The following is a 16,548-nucleotide window of genomic DNA, read 5'->3' on the forward strand; positions in this document are numbered from 1 at the left end:
TTCGAGCACCATAATAAGAACAGGTACAGTAATAAGAAATCGGATACACAAACTTTCGGATATCGTGATTATGAAATTGGTACGGTGACTTACGCAGTAGGTCTTGTTAAAGCTGCTTGTGAAATTTTATACACTAGATAATTAATAACACCTTGGAAATTTTAGAAGAGTTTTAACAGTTTTATAATATCTTGATATTTACAAAAATGCTGATTAGTAGGATGCCAATTAACAAAGAATGCTGATTCAAAAGTGGTCTTTTGTACTGTATTGGTAACCTAGCAACGATCTCGGCCAAAGTGTGAAGTGAATCGATAAATTGTTTATTGCACTATGTTCTTTTTGTGACAGATTTATATGGTATTTTAGCATGGTTAATAGAATTTTGAAGTTTTTAAAATAAGTTTTCAGGCCAATTTCATATGATTGAGGTTTTTTATAGCTAAAAAATCTGCACGATGGCCTTAGACGGGTCTCAAAAGCAGTATATTTTACCTTCCAATGATAGAGTTCACATTTCTGATTTAGACTTTTGTCAATAAAGCGTAGCCATTTTGAAACCGTATAGCAGGTGCTGTCATCTTCTGTTTAATATGCTTAGCGCTGGGATATGTCATTCTAGGCTAGGAAAAAAACAAATGCGATATGGACTCGTTAAGTTGCCAAATAAAAAATCATCAAAGACTCTGAAGCGGCTGTTAATATGTACTATTAACATCACCAGGGGTTTAAATAAGACCCAAAATCAGGAATTTTTTAAAATTCCATGTCTGATTTTCATAGAATTTGTAGGTAAAGAAGCGCATTTGATGCACAACTCAAAATGTTTGTTTTCATGTTTATTGTTTATATTCAACCATAACAAGAGTCTAGTATAGGGGCGCATGGGGATGCGAGTGGGAGGGGTCCACCCCTGTCACGGGGGGGGGGGGGGGGTATGTGGGGTTTTCTTATTGAATGTTTTGTTTTCATACTCAATTTGAACCATTTTCCATGATTTTCAGACTTGTACAAAATGTTGTTGCTTTTTCACAAATTTTAGAAGGGTGTGTCTTTGTCTGTGGTAATATGACTGTACTTGTCTGGATTCTTCTTTAGTATCATGATTATACACTTTTACTCTCAACAATTATGCAAAGCAAAACAAAAAAATGTCGGTTCATTCCCCGTCAAGGCAAACTGTGAGAATCTAAACAATTATAGTTTAACACGAATGAAAATAGCTCTCTAGATAATTATATGAGCAAATAATGCTTACAACGCTTACTTGCAATATAAAAACCTGACAATTGCAAAGTACATGTACAGGAGACAATATTTAACTGTATCTACAAACCTAAATTGTAATGCAAGAATGTCTATAAAACAATTATAATGTAATGGCACTTACCCTGGTATCAGGTGTTAATAATACTTAGTATTAATGCACATTCATTCCCCAACAGCTTTTCGGCTGCATAACTGCAGACGTGGCAGTTCCGTCCGTCCACCCAGAGAATGTTACACGTCTGTCTTGGTCAAAAACCTGTTCCCAACTAACTAGAGAATTACACACCCAAAACATGTACAAATTATGATGACAGAAAAATGGTCAGAGCAGTGAAAATTGGTCAAGTGTTACCGTATCGTGTCGATACAATACTACCTAATGATTGATTTTAAATCAATGTTTAAACTAGTACAAGCAAATTGTATTAAATAATAATACCATAATATAAATGTAAAATGAGATTTGTGACAATGGATATGTTTAAAATAACTTGCCACATGTGCTCCACATATCAAGAAGACGTGTCGCGTGCAAGATCCGTGTCCCTACCTCTTACGTCAAGGTCACACTTAGTGTTTGTTCACAATGGAGTGCTGCATATATGGACAAAGAGTATAGGTTGTCGTGTCCGAGCTGTAATTAACTTTCTCTTGTATGGACAGATTTAAAAATAACTTGCCACATGTTTTCCACATACCAAAACGAAAATGTCAAATATGGGTGTTTTTTTCTATGTTCAGAGGCAATTCAAAATAACTTGCCATATGTTTTTGACATGTAAAGGCAAGATCAAATTTTCATGTACTAACCTTGTTCATAGGCCAATGTCACATTTGGGGGCATTCGTCACATACTGTGACAGCTCTTGTTTTATGATATATTTTTTAACGAGTTTAGGCAGATAATGGGGGATTCCACCGTTTTGAGGTATTGCATGTATGATCAATCCTTGCGATGTAAATATCTATCACAATACATGATGACAGACATTTCATACTGAGCTCCGAATGGGATGAAGATCAATAATTTCTGAAATGATATTTCCAAAACTTAACATAATTTATTAGGATATTGAATGAATCAGCTCAGGTAAAAAGACTCCTAAAAAGTAATTTTTAATTTGGATTTTTCTGAAGATTGGGAAAAAGATTACATTTCTTGCTTTGAGAATGGGTCCAATAGTCAGACTCAGACCAGTGGTTATTTGAGTAAAGGCCTGGACACCTATCCAAAATCCAGTATAATTATGTTGACTTAATTAATTGTTAGTCAGTCTTTAAAATATGCCGAGTCAATTATCTATGTAAAGTTGAGCTTTCAGATGGAAATGTTTTTCAAAAGGTTTGAGATTTGAGCTGATAATCTGTACAAGTAATAAATTATAGCGAAATAAACCTGTGAGACTGATATAAGTCTGAATCGAAAAAAAAAATCTGTTCTGTTTCTGTGATCAGAGTAAAGTCATTTGAGTTAACTTTAATCAATGTCAGGTTCTGCATTATGTTTGGTAAATTTAATCATCAATGCTCAATTTGAAGAAAGTCGCAAACAAAATAAAATTCTGCAGTTAATACTTTTTAAATTATAGGCATCAGAAAACTGGATTCTAAAAAAAAATGTTTAAAAATTAAATTTAATAACAGATGACTCATTCATTATAAGCATCTGATTGTTAACTAAACAGATTTACTGTATGAAAATCTAACATCATTACCCCTACTATTGCATATTTGCAATAATTATGCTATTTTTAGCTCATCTATTCAAAGAATAAGGAGACCTATCCTAGTCACCCAAGGGTCGTTACCGCTTTTGTTAAGTTTGCGTACCACCTCAAATATCAAAGTCCATTGACGTATGGCTTTGAAACTTTGCACACTTGTTCACCATCATGCCCCCTGAACTGTACACAAGAGGAGGTAACTTGATCAAGCATTTTGACAATATTATGCCCCTTTTTCTAAATTAATGTAAATATCTCAGCACATCAATGATCATGTATTGCATTGACACCTAATCTTAACAGTGATCCATGATGTTTTGCCAAAACTTTTCAATCCATACACTGATAAGCGGAGGAATAGTCAAGCGCGCTGTCTCTGTGATAGTTCTTGTCCTTTCAGTGTCTATAAGTCCTAAACTAGTTGTTAGAGGAATACTGGATTCTGACATTTATTTTTGTAAAGCTAATGGAATGAAGATGATTATGTAATAAAAGTGCTCATCTGAAAAGTCTTTTCATGTCGGATTAAAATGTCACACAGTATTTACAAAAGGGGTGTCAATTGGTATGTGACGGAATTTTATAAATCTGCAGTTAATTGCTCAATTATTGGACAAGACCTAATGCATCGAGGTTGATTAAGTTTTTAACTTATCAGATACTACTGTGAACTTTTAAAAAAATATTTTATCATGAATAAATTGTTGTTGTTTTTTCAAAAAAGACACATTCATGTGGTCTTAAATTTCTGGACTTCATTTCATTCAATAAAAGAAAAACAAATTTTGGGCCTGGGGTACTAGGTACGAAAACGTTTTGAAATACTTAATATCCTTTCCGCTACCATAGCCGTCTAATGCTGACCCTAAATTCGGGTGTCCCCATTACCTCTATCATACACCGGCGAACTACCACAGCAGTGTAAACCGTACTCAAATTTTCGGCTTCTGATTACCGCTATCGTACAGCGTGGGAATACCGCTTATTTTTATAATCTTGTACATGTTATGCTAAAAGCAGAGACTTAAATCTCCCGATTAAAATGCGTTAACAATTAGGTAAAATGTTTATCAATTTCGTAACAGTATAAATTTATAACACAATTAAAGAAATTAAATACAAACATTATATAGTACATAAAATTATATAACATAGCACCCTTATAAATCAAATTTGCATTTCACGAATTAGTGACATATACATTATCCCTAATTAGGTAATGTTCTAATGAAAATGTACATTTTTCCTTTTACTTAAACCCTTTAATAGACATATTTATACAATAAAATGCATTTTATTGATTTTATTATGTAACGGTAATTAAAATATTCACTTATTAATGTATATGACATTTCGGCATAACTACGCTCTGGTTGAATTTGGAAAAATACAAAACTCTCATTAATACACTACGGATATGATGAATTTTGAACAAATGTAGGAATAACCGTAGACGCGTGTTGTAGTAATTTGATTGAAGACAATCATCAGTAGGTAAACGCACATGCAAAACAGCGCAATGGTAATCATGTGATATGTAGGTTGTGGTAATTTTCATCTTCGGTGTTGGCTACTTTTTAATGTTTATAAAACTACTATAGGCGAGTTATGTAGATAGGAATTACTTCTTTGAAGAAGTTGTTAAAGTACATAAAGGATAATATTATGCATTAATACACTCTGGTAGTTCTAGTACAAACATTTCAGGTATATGTATTTCAAAATTGCCGGAGACGTTTAATGTTATGATTATACCACTTGTGCATGCATAGATACATTATGGCAGTTTTAACTTTTGTAATAACTCGATATTTATGTCTGTTGTTTTCCTCATAAATACGCTACGGCTAGTATTTGATATTTCTAAAACAGCATTTTTGTACTACAGTAGTAGAAAAAGGTTTTCCAAAATTTTTCAAAAGTACAATGCTTAAAAAGATGTTTGTAAGGCAACGTTGCGAAATGTTTTTATTATTTCAATCATAGTATGCATGTGTGTGCTTAAATCTGAGTAAATTAAAAAAAATCCACATAAACACTCTCTGGAATGCCATGTGTAACTAAACTATGTATGTATAAATACGCTATTTTAGCCATGCTTAATTTTAATGCAGACATCACATTATCACAGTTTTCCAGGCACGTGTAATTCTATGTAAAATTCAGTAATGAAACAAAAAGTGAAACTTATGATTTAAGAAGTGGTGTTACAATGTTTGGGTCTCTAGTCCTTGACGTGTACCCCTTAACAGGGCTTATTTTTTACTGTTCAACTAATGGGCTTTTCCCTGTAGTTTTCATTATATTATATATAGTTTTGTTTATTTTAGTATTTACACATGCATAAAGCGATTACAAAACAATATATTTTTTATTAAATAAATCAGAAAGGAATTAAAATAACAATTCTCTATCATGATATTTTACACACATGTTCATTCATTTCCTATATAAATGTATACTTATAGGACTAAAATCCAAATACGGATTCACAATTAATTCATACATCAAGGTTATAAAATGTATAGAGCAATTATATACATCATAGGAACTTGAGGAATACATAGGGATAAAATCAAACATGACGAAAATCAATAATGATAATATTTTTCTCCAATCAACAAAGAACACATGTACATAATTATATAATAGAAAAACATAGACTAAAACATAAATCAAAGTATTTGACTGTAACTATTATATTGCTAAAAATATCGCAAGATTTGTCACGGGAAACAACACCAGTATAATCACAGCATGCGATTAACGAAACGGCAACAGAGTCTAGTGGAGTTCCTGGTGCAATGCAATATCATCGGTCTGTAAAAAGAAATCACATATTGATGAATATGTGTTATAAAGACACGTTGTTAGCGACAATTGCATTGTATATATGTGATTTCGAAAAATATGTCCACATTTTAAGCATGACATGTTTAATTCTATAAAAACATTAACACAAACATTATTCGTCCCTTTAGGAACAAAAGGTTGACACCTGAACAACATTTTGTTATGATTATTTCATCAATACTATATTGTACTTGTACTAGACTCTGAAATTCAAGATGTGCCATTAAACAGTAGAAATAATTTAGTGTATGCATTTTCATGAACTTCAGAGGCCGTTCATTGTTGCGATGTAAGGGTCATTTCAAAATGCAATTATAAAAAACCCCATATATTATTGAAAATGTTTTACATACCTGAGTTGTTGTTTTCCGTTCCTCTGTGTTTCTGGAGCCATAGTCTTGTTGGACTTGACCTCCATTCGGCCTTTCCTAGAGGTAATGCCACGATACGAAATAAAACATTCCCTTAAATAAAATAACATTTCATTTGAGTTTTATTTTATAAACATTAGAATTATACTCGTGCAAGCTGACTCTTCACTGCACATTGCCAAAGAGGTCAAGTTAAAAAATGTCGCTTGTTTGTTTCGATTTCCTTATACGTGTGCTATTCCCGCCGATAAGTTGTTCTGCAACCTAATGTCAGAAACATAAAACATTAAACAGCTGATTGATTTTAAAAGATGTTGTTCATGTTTCATTTTGGTACATGCAACGATCAATATGTTATTAAACCTGATTATGGTTACTATTTAACATTCTACAGCATGTTTGTAATATATTGTAAAAAAAGTATTACCATTCTCTCAAACAGCGGAGGGTTGACGCTTTATACATGATGAATCACAAGCGAGATGTCCACGGCAAACCGCACAAATTATGTCCACAAAAAAGCACTTTGTGTTGGTACATTGTAAATGTTGACTGTCTACAACACCCATGTCCTTTTTTAATTAAAAAATAACTTTGATGCATGTTTTTCCCACTTTCCTTTCGTATTTACTTCTTCCGTCAAAACCTTGTTCTGTCGGCTATTTATTATAGATTTACACATGTCATCGGGTTTCACACATGTTTTGATGTTTCCCATACAGTGGACATAAACTTCCGGTCCGAAATATTTCATGCCATGTGTTCCCCTCTCCTGAGCATCCTAACTTTGCCAACTCTTTTCGTGGACTGATTTTGCGATTGACCAATATGTCCTTCCGGTGTTTAATGCGTGACACGAATGTATAGATTTTTTTCCAAACGCCAGAGGAACTGATGTTTTTAACTTGTCGGCAAATACAACATGATCATCCTGTGATGTTTTCTCTTCAGTTCTCTACAACTGTTTTATTAAACCCTACTTCTATCTTTCGACTTAAGTACGCCTGGTAATTCCTGAGATACCCCATGACACACTGAGCACCAACGATTCTTGAATGGTGACCGTGACATTTGATCATTGCTTCATCGACAGATATGTATTGATGCATGTTTTATTAAGTCATGCTCCTTTCCCATACATCTCCCATAACAGGAGTCACTGTGGTTCCAATGTAACCTTGATGCGACCTTGTGATATTTGTCCGGTTGGTTAATTGTCTATTGCAGTTGTTTTCATGGCAACTGTGACAGCTATTTTGTAATGGATGTTCTGTTGATACATTTGCAGTCACTATGGTTTCCATGATAACTTTATAGAGATCACGTAATAGATGTCCGGTTAGATTTATAAGAAAGTTATAGCATATATTTCAACAGTTTTAAAAGGAAGCGTAACTAGCGTTTAATGACCTTCAAAGGCAACGTCGACTTTAAAATGGGTTGTGTTATGTTGATTACGTATTATGTTTATACAAAAAATACCGTTGCGTAGTTTTGCATACTTCTAGATTCAAGAACGCTACCAAAGTGCACTTCAGTGACTGATTTAGTTTAATTCACCCATGAAATGTCTACCTTATCGAAGTTAACACACAGTCCGTAAAACAAATATCACAGTAATACCACTGCGCAGTTTTGCTCATTTCTTATATTAAACAGTGATACCACAGCGTACTTCTGATACAAGAGGAAAAGCATAAGCATGCTATTTTATAAAAGCAAATTTACAAATGTCAGAGGCGAATAATGTTGAATGACTATTTTTAAAGAAATACCGTTGCTTATTTTTGCATGATTATTATATTTGAAAGATATTCCGTAGTGTAGTAACTGTTTCTAAGACAAAGTACCATAGCGTATTAATGCTGTTTTTAAAATTCACAATCCTTCTTATTTTAATGAAAAACTTACCACAAATTTGTGGAAAATGTGCATTTTGCGGCTGTGGAACTGGACGTACCTACTTTTTCGGTACGTTTCAGTCGTCTAGAGTATTCCTACAGTAAAACAGTAGCGGTAACCAGCACCCTTGAAAAATTGGTCTGCATTAGGCGGCTACGGTAGCGCGTCGATGAACAGTAGCGGTATTCGAAAGGATATCAATCATTTGTTAAGATAATTATGCTCACTTCCCACTTAGGACACTCAGGTTCGATTCTTGGTCTGAAAGCATAACTAAGATTGGTAAATTATCAAAGGTGGAAAAATGATCACTGATGAGTGCTGCAGTGCACAGCAGGGACCTTTGTGTATCTCTCATATGTAAATGTAGAGGAATTGTTGCCATCTTTGGCTGATTCTTTACTATGACGTGATGAGAAAATCCACTTGTTTCATTATGGACCAATCAAGTCAAATTCAAATTGAAATGATGTTCTTATTTCATTGACCAGTAGATGACCCATATTGATATTAGGGATCATTGTGTCAAGGGTCCAGGTCAGTGACCCTGATAGCAAAAGGCTGTTTGATAACTTGACAATGCCTGTACCCACGGCCCTCAAACTTTGCATTTAGATTGGGGGAAACCAGTATTTGATAGTGTTGTGCCGATGATCAATTATAATTGATCAGAAAGGCCTATCTATGTCGGAGAGAGTCACTAGTGAAATTTGAACAATCGACTATCGAAACAAGAGGCATAACCGCTACCAATCAAAATATGTCATGAAAATATGTTTTGAGTCTGGTTTTTGGTAGTTAAAGTTGAAATGCTACAGTATAACTGTTAAGTTATCTGGTCATTTTCTAATCTAGTCAGTTACTATGTACAGTACCTTTATCATAACAAATTGTCCTTGTAATTGAAACCTTAATGGATTGGTTCTAAACTTCTCATATTTGTGGTTTAAAAGTGAATTTTAGCTCACCTTAGCTGTAGGCTTAGGGTGAGCTTTTAGGATTGATGATTGTCCGTCGTCTGTCGTCCATACACACTTAGTTTGTTAATACTCTTGGGGTCACATTGTGCCTGAATTGTCAAGAAACTTGGTCAGGACGTTTGTCCCAGTAATTACTCGAATGAGTACGAAAATGGGTCATCTGGGGTCAAAAACTAGGTCACAGCGCCCCAATATGGAAAAACCTTGTTAACACTCTAGAAGTAACATTTTCAGCCCAAATGTTGTGTAAAGTTGTCAGAAAGTTGTTTATTGATTTCTAGCTCAAGTTTGAATACGGTTAACTGGAGTCAAAAACTAGGTCACAGAGCCCAGATGTGGAAAAACCTTGTTAACACTCTAGAAGTACCATTTTCTTGGAAATTTGTCAGAAAGGTTGTTTCGATGTTTTCTAGCTCAAGTTTGAATATGGGTTATCTGGTGTCAAAAACTAGGTCACAGAGCCCAAATATGGAAATACTTTGTTAACACTCTTGAGGTAACATTTTCAGCCCAAATATCCTGGAAATTTGTCAGAAAGGTTGTTAAGATGATTTCCAGCTCAAGTTCGAATATGGGTCATCTGGGGTCAAAAACTAGGTCACAGAGCCTAAATATTGAAATACCTTGTTAACACTCTCTAAGTAACATTTTCAGCCCAAATATCCTGGAAATTTGTCAGAAAGTTTGTTTGATGATTTCTAGCACAAGTTCGAATATGGGTTATCTGGGATCAAAAACTAGGCCACAGAGCCCAAATATAATAATACCCTGTTAACACTTTCGATGTAACATTTTCAGCCCAAATATCCTGTAAATTTGTCAGAAAGGTTATTTTGATGATTTCTAACTCAAGTTCGAATATGGGTCATCTGGGGTCAAAAACTCAGGTCACAGACCCAAATACGGAAATACCTTGTTAACACTCCAGGTAACATTTTTAGCCCAAATATCCTGGAAATTCGTCAGAAATGTTGTTTCAATGATTTCTAACTCAAATTCATATATGGGTCATCTGGGGTCAAAAACTAGGTCACAGAGCCCAAATAAGGAAAAACCAAGTCAACACTCTCAAGGTACCATTTTCAGCCAAAATATCCTGGAAATTTGTCAGAAAGGTTGTTTTGATAATTTCTAGCTCAAGTTTGAATATGGGTCATCTTGAGTCAAAAACTAGGTCACAGAGCCTAAATAAGGAAAAACATTATTAATTCTCTTGAGGTATCATTTTCAGCCCAAATATGGAAAAACATTGTTAACACTCTCAAGACAACATTTTCAGCCCAAATATCCTGTCAATTTGTCAGAAAAGTTGTTTCCATGATTTCTGATCAAGTTTGAATATGGTTAATCTGGGGTCAAAAACTAAGTCACGGAGCCCAAATATAGAAATACCTTGTTAAACACTATAGAGGTTACATTTTCATACATCAGAGAAGCCAAATCCCTGTTATTGCCCTTTAATTTTAACAAGTCTATAGCACAAAGTTTTACTGAGGTGAGCGATATAGGGCCATCTTGGCCCTCTTGTTTAAACATGAAATTTATCTTTCTTTGTGTCTATTTTACACAAGTGACATGTATACAGTATGAAATAAAATTATATAAGTTAAACCACAGAGCTAGTGGTCACATGTTATGTAATAGTAACTTGTAAACACTAAAGGATAGTTGTGTTCTGGATAAATAATGTAATCTAGCAAAGAAATGTACACACAATATTGTTAGGGAACATTGGTGCTTAAAACTGGTGCATGTACTGTATCTTTATGCCTTAAATATGACAGGGCTTTTTCTGCCCATTTTGGGAAAAAGACCTTAGACATTTTGGGAAATTGTGTTGTGAAAATGCCAAAATTTGTAAATTTTACAGTTAAAAAACAACAACGTCTAGTCTCCTGCGATTAGGAAATGATTTAATATTTGTTTATTTACCCTTTAAAAGACCCAAAAAATATCAATCCTTGGGGTGTAATATCTATTGCAATATATCATGACAGTTAGTAAATAGTTTATACTGATCTCTGAATGTGATGAAAATTATTGATTTCCAAGTTCAATTATCAAACAAACTTTACATCACATAATTTATAAGGATGTTGAAAATGAACCAGTACAGGTAAAAAGACTTCCTAAAAAAAAAAAAAAAAAAAAAATTTGGATTTTTTTCTGAAGATTGGGAAAAATATAATATTTTGCTTTGGGAATGGGTCATGATCAAATCGATAAATAATTGATCATATATATAGGTTTCATAAACTGATTATCGATAGTATTTTTCTGTCTGATTCCAAACACTAATATAACATAACATAACCTATCTTTATTCAGCATTAAACGGCATATGCACATTTATAGCCACATAATAAAGTACAATATGGAACAATGAAGACACAGATTATTTACAGAGAGGTCAAACATTCAAGAAAGTAGGTGTCATGTTACAAAAAGACATAGTAACAATTTACATATTTCAATACGTTAAGATTTACATTCAGATAAATGATCAATAATGAAGTGTTATTGCTGTAGCATTTGTTCTAAGGCAAAATGCGAAATAGATAAACTTCGCTAAGTTGTTAATACAGTGAACAGATGTTGATGACAAAAGATTGTCAAATTTATTAAGATTAGGCCACAAGTTATAATAAGGTTTGAGATATTGTTGTCGGAGGAGTTTGTATTTAGGACATACGAGTAAGAAATGATACTCACTTTCTACGACATTCATGTTACAGTGTAAGCATTTACGTTCCGATCTTATAATGTTTATATACCTTCCAGTTTCAATGGCTAGGTCGTGTGACGAAAGTCTAAATTTTGTAATAGCTATTCTATATTTATTTTCATTAACGCAGTTTAGATATTTTTCAAACTGAAAGTCATGCTTAAACCTTGCGTATGATGATAGTCTACTTGAGTTGTTAATGTTTGCATACCAAGTTTGCTTATATATATCGACGATGCGTTGTTTAATTAATTCAAAGCTGATATCAGCAGTGTATTGATTTTGCCAGATGTTTGTCATTCCTATTTGGTTTAATATTACTTTAATTTGATTAGCCCAATTTTTGCCTCCATATATGTTATTGTTATCAGCGTCAGTCTTGAGAAATGTATATGCATTTACCAATAACGCATTATTTGATTTTAATATTTTAATCCAATATTTTATCATTATTAATTGCCTAGCTATTATCATAGGGAAGCGCCCAAGTTCACCGTATAATCCGTCTAAATTGGTCGACTTTTTTACGTTTAAAATTTTTCGGAGAAACTTACAATGGATTTTTCTATATTTTTAGATTCGTGATTTCCCCATACCTCTGCACTATAGTTAATAATTGGTGAAACAAGACTGTCAAATAGTTTGCATTTATCAATTGAATGTAACTCGATTTGGTTGAAAACGATAAATAAGTTATGGAGTGCGTATGAAGCGTGCTGTGCTAGTCGCTTTTGTGTTCGAAACCAATTACCATTTTTAAAGAAGTGGATGCCCAAATATTTGAAGGATTTTACAACGTCTAGTATAGTATTACAGAGTAAGAATTCAAAGTTTGTGTGACGTCCATTTTCAAATATCATAACTTTTGTTTTGGTGGTATTTATTTTTAGTCCCCAGTCATTGCAATATCGTTCCAGGTCATTTAACATAGACTGCAATGCTTCTGGTGTTTGAGCGAATAACACCGCATCATCTGCAAAGAGTAACAGAAATATCTTGATTTCATTTGCTGTAAAAATACCAGCTATATCAGCGTTAATATTATTTATAATGTCGTTCACGAAAAATAAAAACATTAGACTGGAACTTGGATCCCCTTGTTTAACACCGATATTTGATTCAAAATACCGTGATGTGTTCGAATTATACCATACACAAGATTTGACAACGCTATACATAGCTTGAAGCGCCTTTACCATTTTTGAACTCACATTTTCGTTAAGTAGTTTTTGCCATAGATGTAATCTATCTATTTTATCGAAACATTTTTCATAATCTAAAAACGCACAATACAATTTCTTTTCGAGCTAAGTGTTTTAGAAATAATGGACTGTAAAATGAAAATACAATCAACTGTAGACTTTTCCTTTTGGAAACCAAACTGATTCGTTATAATTTTTTCATGTTCTTTTGACCATTTTGTGAGCCTATTTAATAGTACCTGTGAATATATTTTTCCTATAATATTTATCAGAGTGATTCCTCTGTAGTTTTGGGGATCCTCTATGTCCCCCCCTTTGAAGATTGGTACAATTATACCCAGTCCCCATGAGTTTGGATATTCGCCGTTATTAAATAGAGTATTAAACAGTTTGAGTAGAAATCCAGATGTTTGATCGAAAGAATGTTTAAAAATTTCTGCGATTAAGTTATCATTGCCCGAACTTTTATTATTATTTTGTGAAAAAACGGCGTGTTTAAGTTCATCGTAGTTTATATCTATGTCCAATTCGTCGTCATAATTAATAATCGGAATATGGGTATCATTGTCAGCATTAGTATATGATTCAGTACCAAATAAGGTCTCAAAATGAGAGTATAAGTCGTCAACACTCAGATTTTCGGCATTACTATTATTGCTTTTATATTGCTGTTTGATCTTTTTCCAGAATTGTCTTGGTTGTTTTGTTGCTAAGTTACGTAGTGTATTCTTTTCTCTAGTTTTAAATTTATTCTTTTCTCTTCGCTTAACTCGGTTATAATTAGCTTTAGTGTTTACAAAATGTTGTCTATTTTCGTTTGTTTTATTTTTTAAAAACACATTTCTTGCAATCGTATATTGTTTTCTAGCGCTGTAACATTCTTCGTTAAACCATTTTTTCTTTTTTGCATGATTAGTTATGTTCTTATCAAAATTACGGCGAGTTTTACCGAAAATATTCAATGCATTTTCTTGCAAGAGATCAGTAAACTGTATAACAATATTATCTAAATTTTCGTCTGGAGTGTAGTTTTCAATACGCTCTGTAAGAGTTTGCATAGATTCGACATTTTCTCTATTTAAAAGAAGATCGTGGAAAGCATTTATCTTAGACTCATCCCATTTAATAAATCGTTCCGTATTTTTTACATTAGTCGCGGGCTGCTGGTAAATATAACGTTGTAAATGTATTTTAATTCCATTATGATCCGAGAATTCATTCGGTTCTAATACCTTAAAGTCACTTATGTATTCAAAATCATGTTTATCTAATAACAAATAATCCACTGTGCTCGAGCCATTTAGTGAATGAAATGTAAAGTCGCCGTTATCATTGTATAACCGGCCATTACCAATAAGAAGCGAGGTAGATTTACAAAGCTCGATCAAGCGTTGCCCGTGCGAATCGATCACTTGATCCCTATTGACACGTGGTTTAATATCAACAATATTTGACATATAGCTGTCATCGTAATCAATGTATCTGTCAAAATCTAATACATCGGATAAATCCGCTGTCCTTGAGTTCATATCACCTGAAATAAATATTTTGCCAAGAGATTTAAAACTTTCAATATCAGATTCAATAATATCGAAAAAATCTATATCATTTTGGTTTAAAACAGTGGAACCTTGCGGTAAAATATATGTATTACAGAAGTATACATCATGATCAAACTTAAACAATGAACTGCATAATTTAACCCATATTATACCGCACTGATGTTTCTTCACAATGCTTATTTTACTCCTTAAACAGTCTTTATAGTAAATTGAAATACCACCGCTATATCGACCTTTCCTTGTATTAAATGATTTATTACCATATAAATGTTCACTTTGGTATCCTTTAATGTTTAAATTAATCTTGTTGTTATTGGATAACCAAGTTTCAGATAGAAAAATTACATCGTAGTTAAATAATATATTAAGAAAGTCTGGGTCTGCTAATTTTCTTGAAAGTCCATTAATATTCCATGACAGGATCTTTAAATCACTCTCCTGACATCCCTAGTTCTGGCCCTGTGCGTTGTAACGTGGAGGATCGCATACTTTCCCGTTGACGTATGTCTTGAAGAGGTTGCCGTTTACGTAAAGTTTATTTCCAGCAAGCCTTGTGGTTTTCCCGTTTGATTCTTCAGCTTTGATGATATCAAATAACGCTTTCCTGGCATCCCTGGTCTGTTGCGGTCTCTGAACACCGACCCCCTGCCTGGCCTCTTTCAGTTGTTTTTTTACGCCTTCGTCGTACGATTTTTGTCGTATCTTTTCTCTGTCGGTGTAATAGTGAAACTTACCGACGATCGGTCGGGGCTTTGGTGCTTTATTTGAACCTAATCTATGTATGCGGTCAAATAACAAGTCTTTTGTTTCAATGCCGAGTTTAGAGGCTATAAAATCCTTTACAAGAGTGTCACAGTTTTCCTCGGGACCATGTTCCTGTATTCCGTAGAAAATCAAATTATCCCGCATTGATCTTGATTCCAAGTCTAAGAGCTTGTCGTTCATTTGATCTTTTTGGATTTCAAATTCGTGCGATTGATTTTTTAAGTCACCACATGTTTGTTGCAATTTTCTAATTTCAATTTTTGCCTCGTTCACTTCAGTTTTCTGTCTTTCAAACTCATTACTAATAAAGCTGCATGACGTTTCTACTTCCGTAACCTTTGACTCTAGATTGTTGATTTTAATATCCATGTCAGATATTTTGAGATTGATGGTATTAACTGTCTTTTCAATATTTGGAAGTGACGTTTTTATGGATTTAATATCTTCCATGATCTGTAAAGCCCAACTTGGCGGAGTTGACGGCGCCGGGGGTGCTGGCTGAAACATCCCTGGTGACTGCTGCATACCATAGGTGAACGGTTGTTGGAAGTTTCCAATAGGAGAGGTCATGTTTAAATTCATATTTGACGTATAAAGTTCAGGTGTAAATGTACTATTGTTTACCTGAGCTGGTATATAACGCGGTACACTCGATGCGCTCGTGCATGAAAGATGATCAAAATGTCCGCTTTCTTCACACAATGGGGAGGTGGCTTTCCGTTTTGCTTTTCGTTGTTTTTTGCTACCTTGTTTAGAATTTTGATTTGAATTTTCGCCCGACATGAAGATAATGCATTCGTAAACATGTTACTCCAAAAGTTTCCACAATTAAACACAGATAATTCCCTTGTTTTTTAAGTTATTTCGAGCACGGTAAAATCCATGTCTTCACAGTTCAGTCACGTGATTTCATAATATATGACCCCTATGGATTTTGAGGTCATAGAGTCAAAGGCCAAGATCACAATTGTATATATATATATGAATATAGGTGAACAAAGTTAAATGTAACTCCTATTTACTTGTTCTGTGCTCTTTCAAGGATACAAATTTATCTGCAAATATCAGTCATCATTTGAACATCATTAAAAACTCTACCTACTATCCCCACACTTTTGAATGGTCATAATCCTTAATAAGACTGCCTCAAAGGCAATAAATGTCTGACAAATAAGCTGTCATTCCAGTGAATGCA

General features: G+C 33.7%; 2 protein-coding genes across 2 annotated transcripts in view; one reads left to right on the top strand and one right to left on the bottom strand.

Annotated features, from left to right (window-relative positions):
* Window positions 1-16,548, top strand: part of LOC128241455 (uncharacterized) — an 85,796-nt gene that overhangs the window by 62,613 nt on the left and 6,635 nt on the right. The gene's annotated exons all lie outside the window — the stretch shown is intronic.
* On the bottom strand, window positions 15,036-15,923 carry LOC128241086 (uncharacterized). The gene has a single exon (XM_052958069.1). It carries the CDS (start codon window positions 15,921-15,923, stop codon window positions 15,036-15,038), a length of 888 nt encoding a protein of 295 aa, XP_052814029.1.

Source organism: Mya arenaria, chromosome 7 (assembly GCF_026914265.1).
Source record: "Mya arenaria isolate MELC-2E11 chromosome 7, ASM2691426v1".
In the NCBI taxonomy this organism is placed as follows: domain Eukaryota; kingdom Metazoa; phylum Mollusca; class Bivalvia; order Myida; family Myidae; genus Mya; species Mya arenaria.

Coding starts and splice junctions, on each gene's coding strand:
- LOC128241086 (XM_052958069.1), bottom strand. CDS start 15,923: ATGACCTCTCCTATTGGAAACTTCCAACAACCGTTCACCTATGGTATG.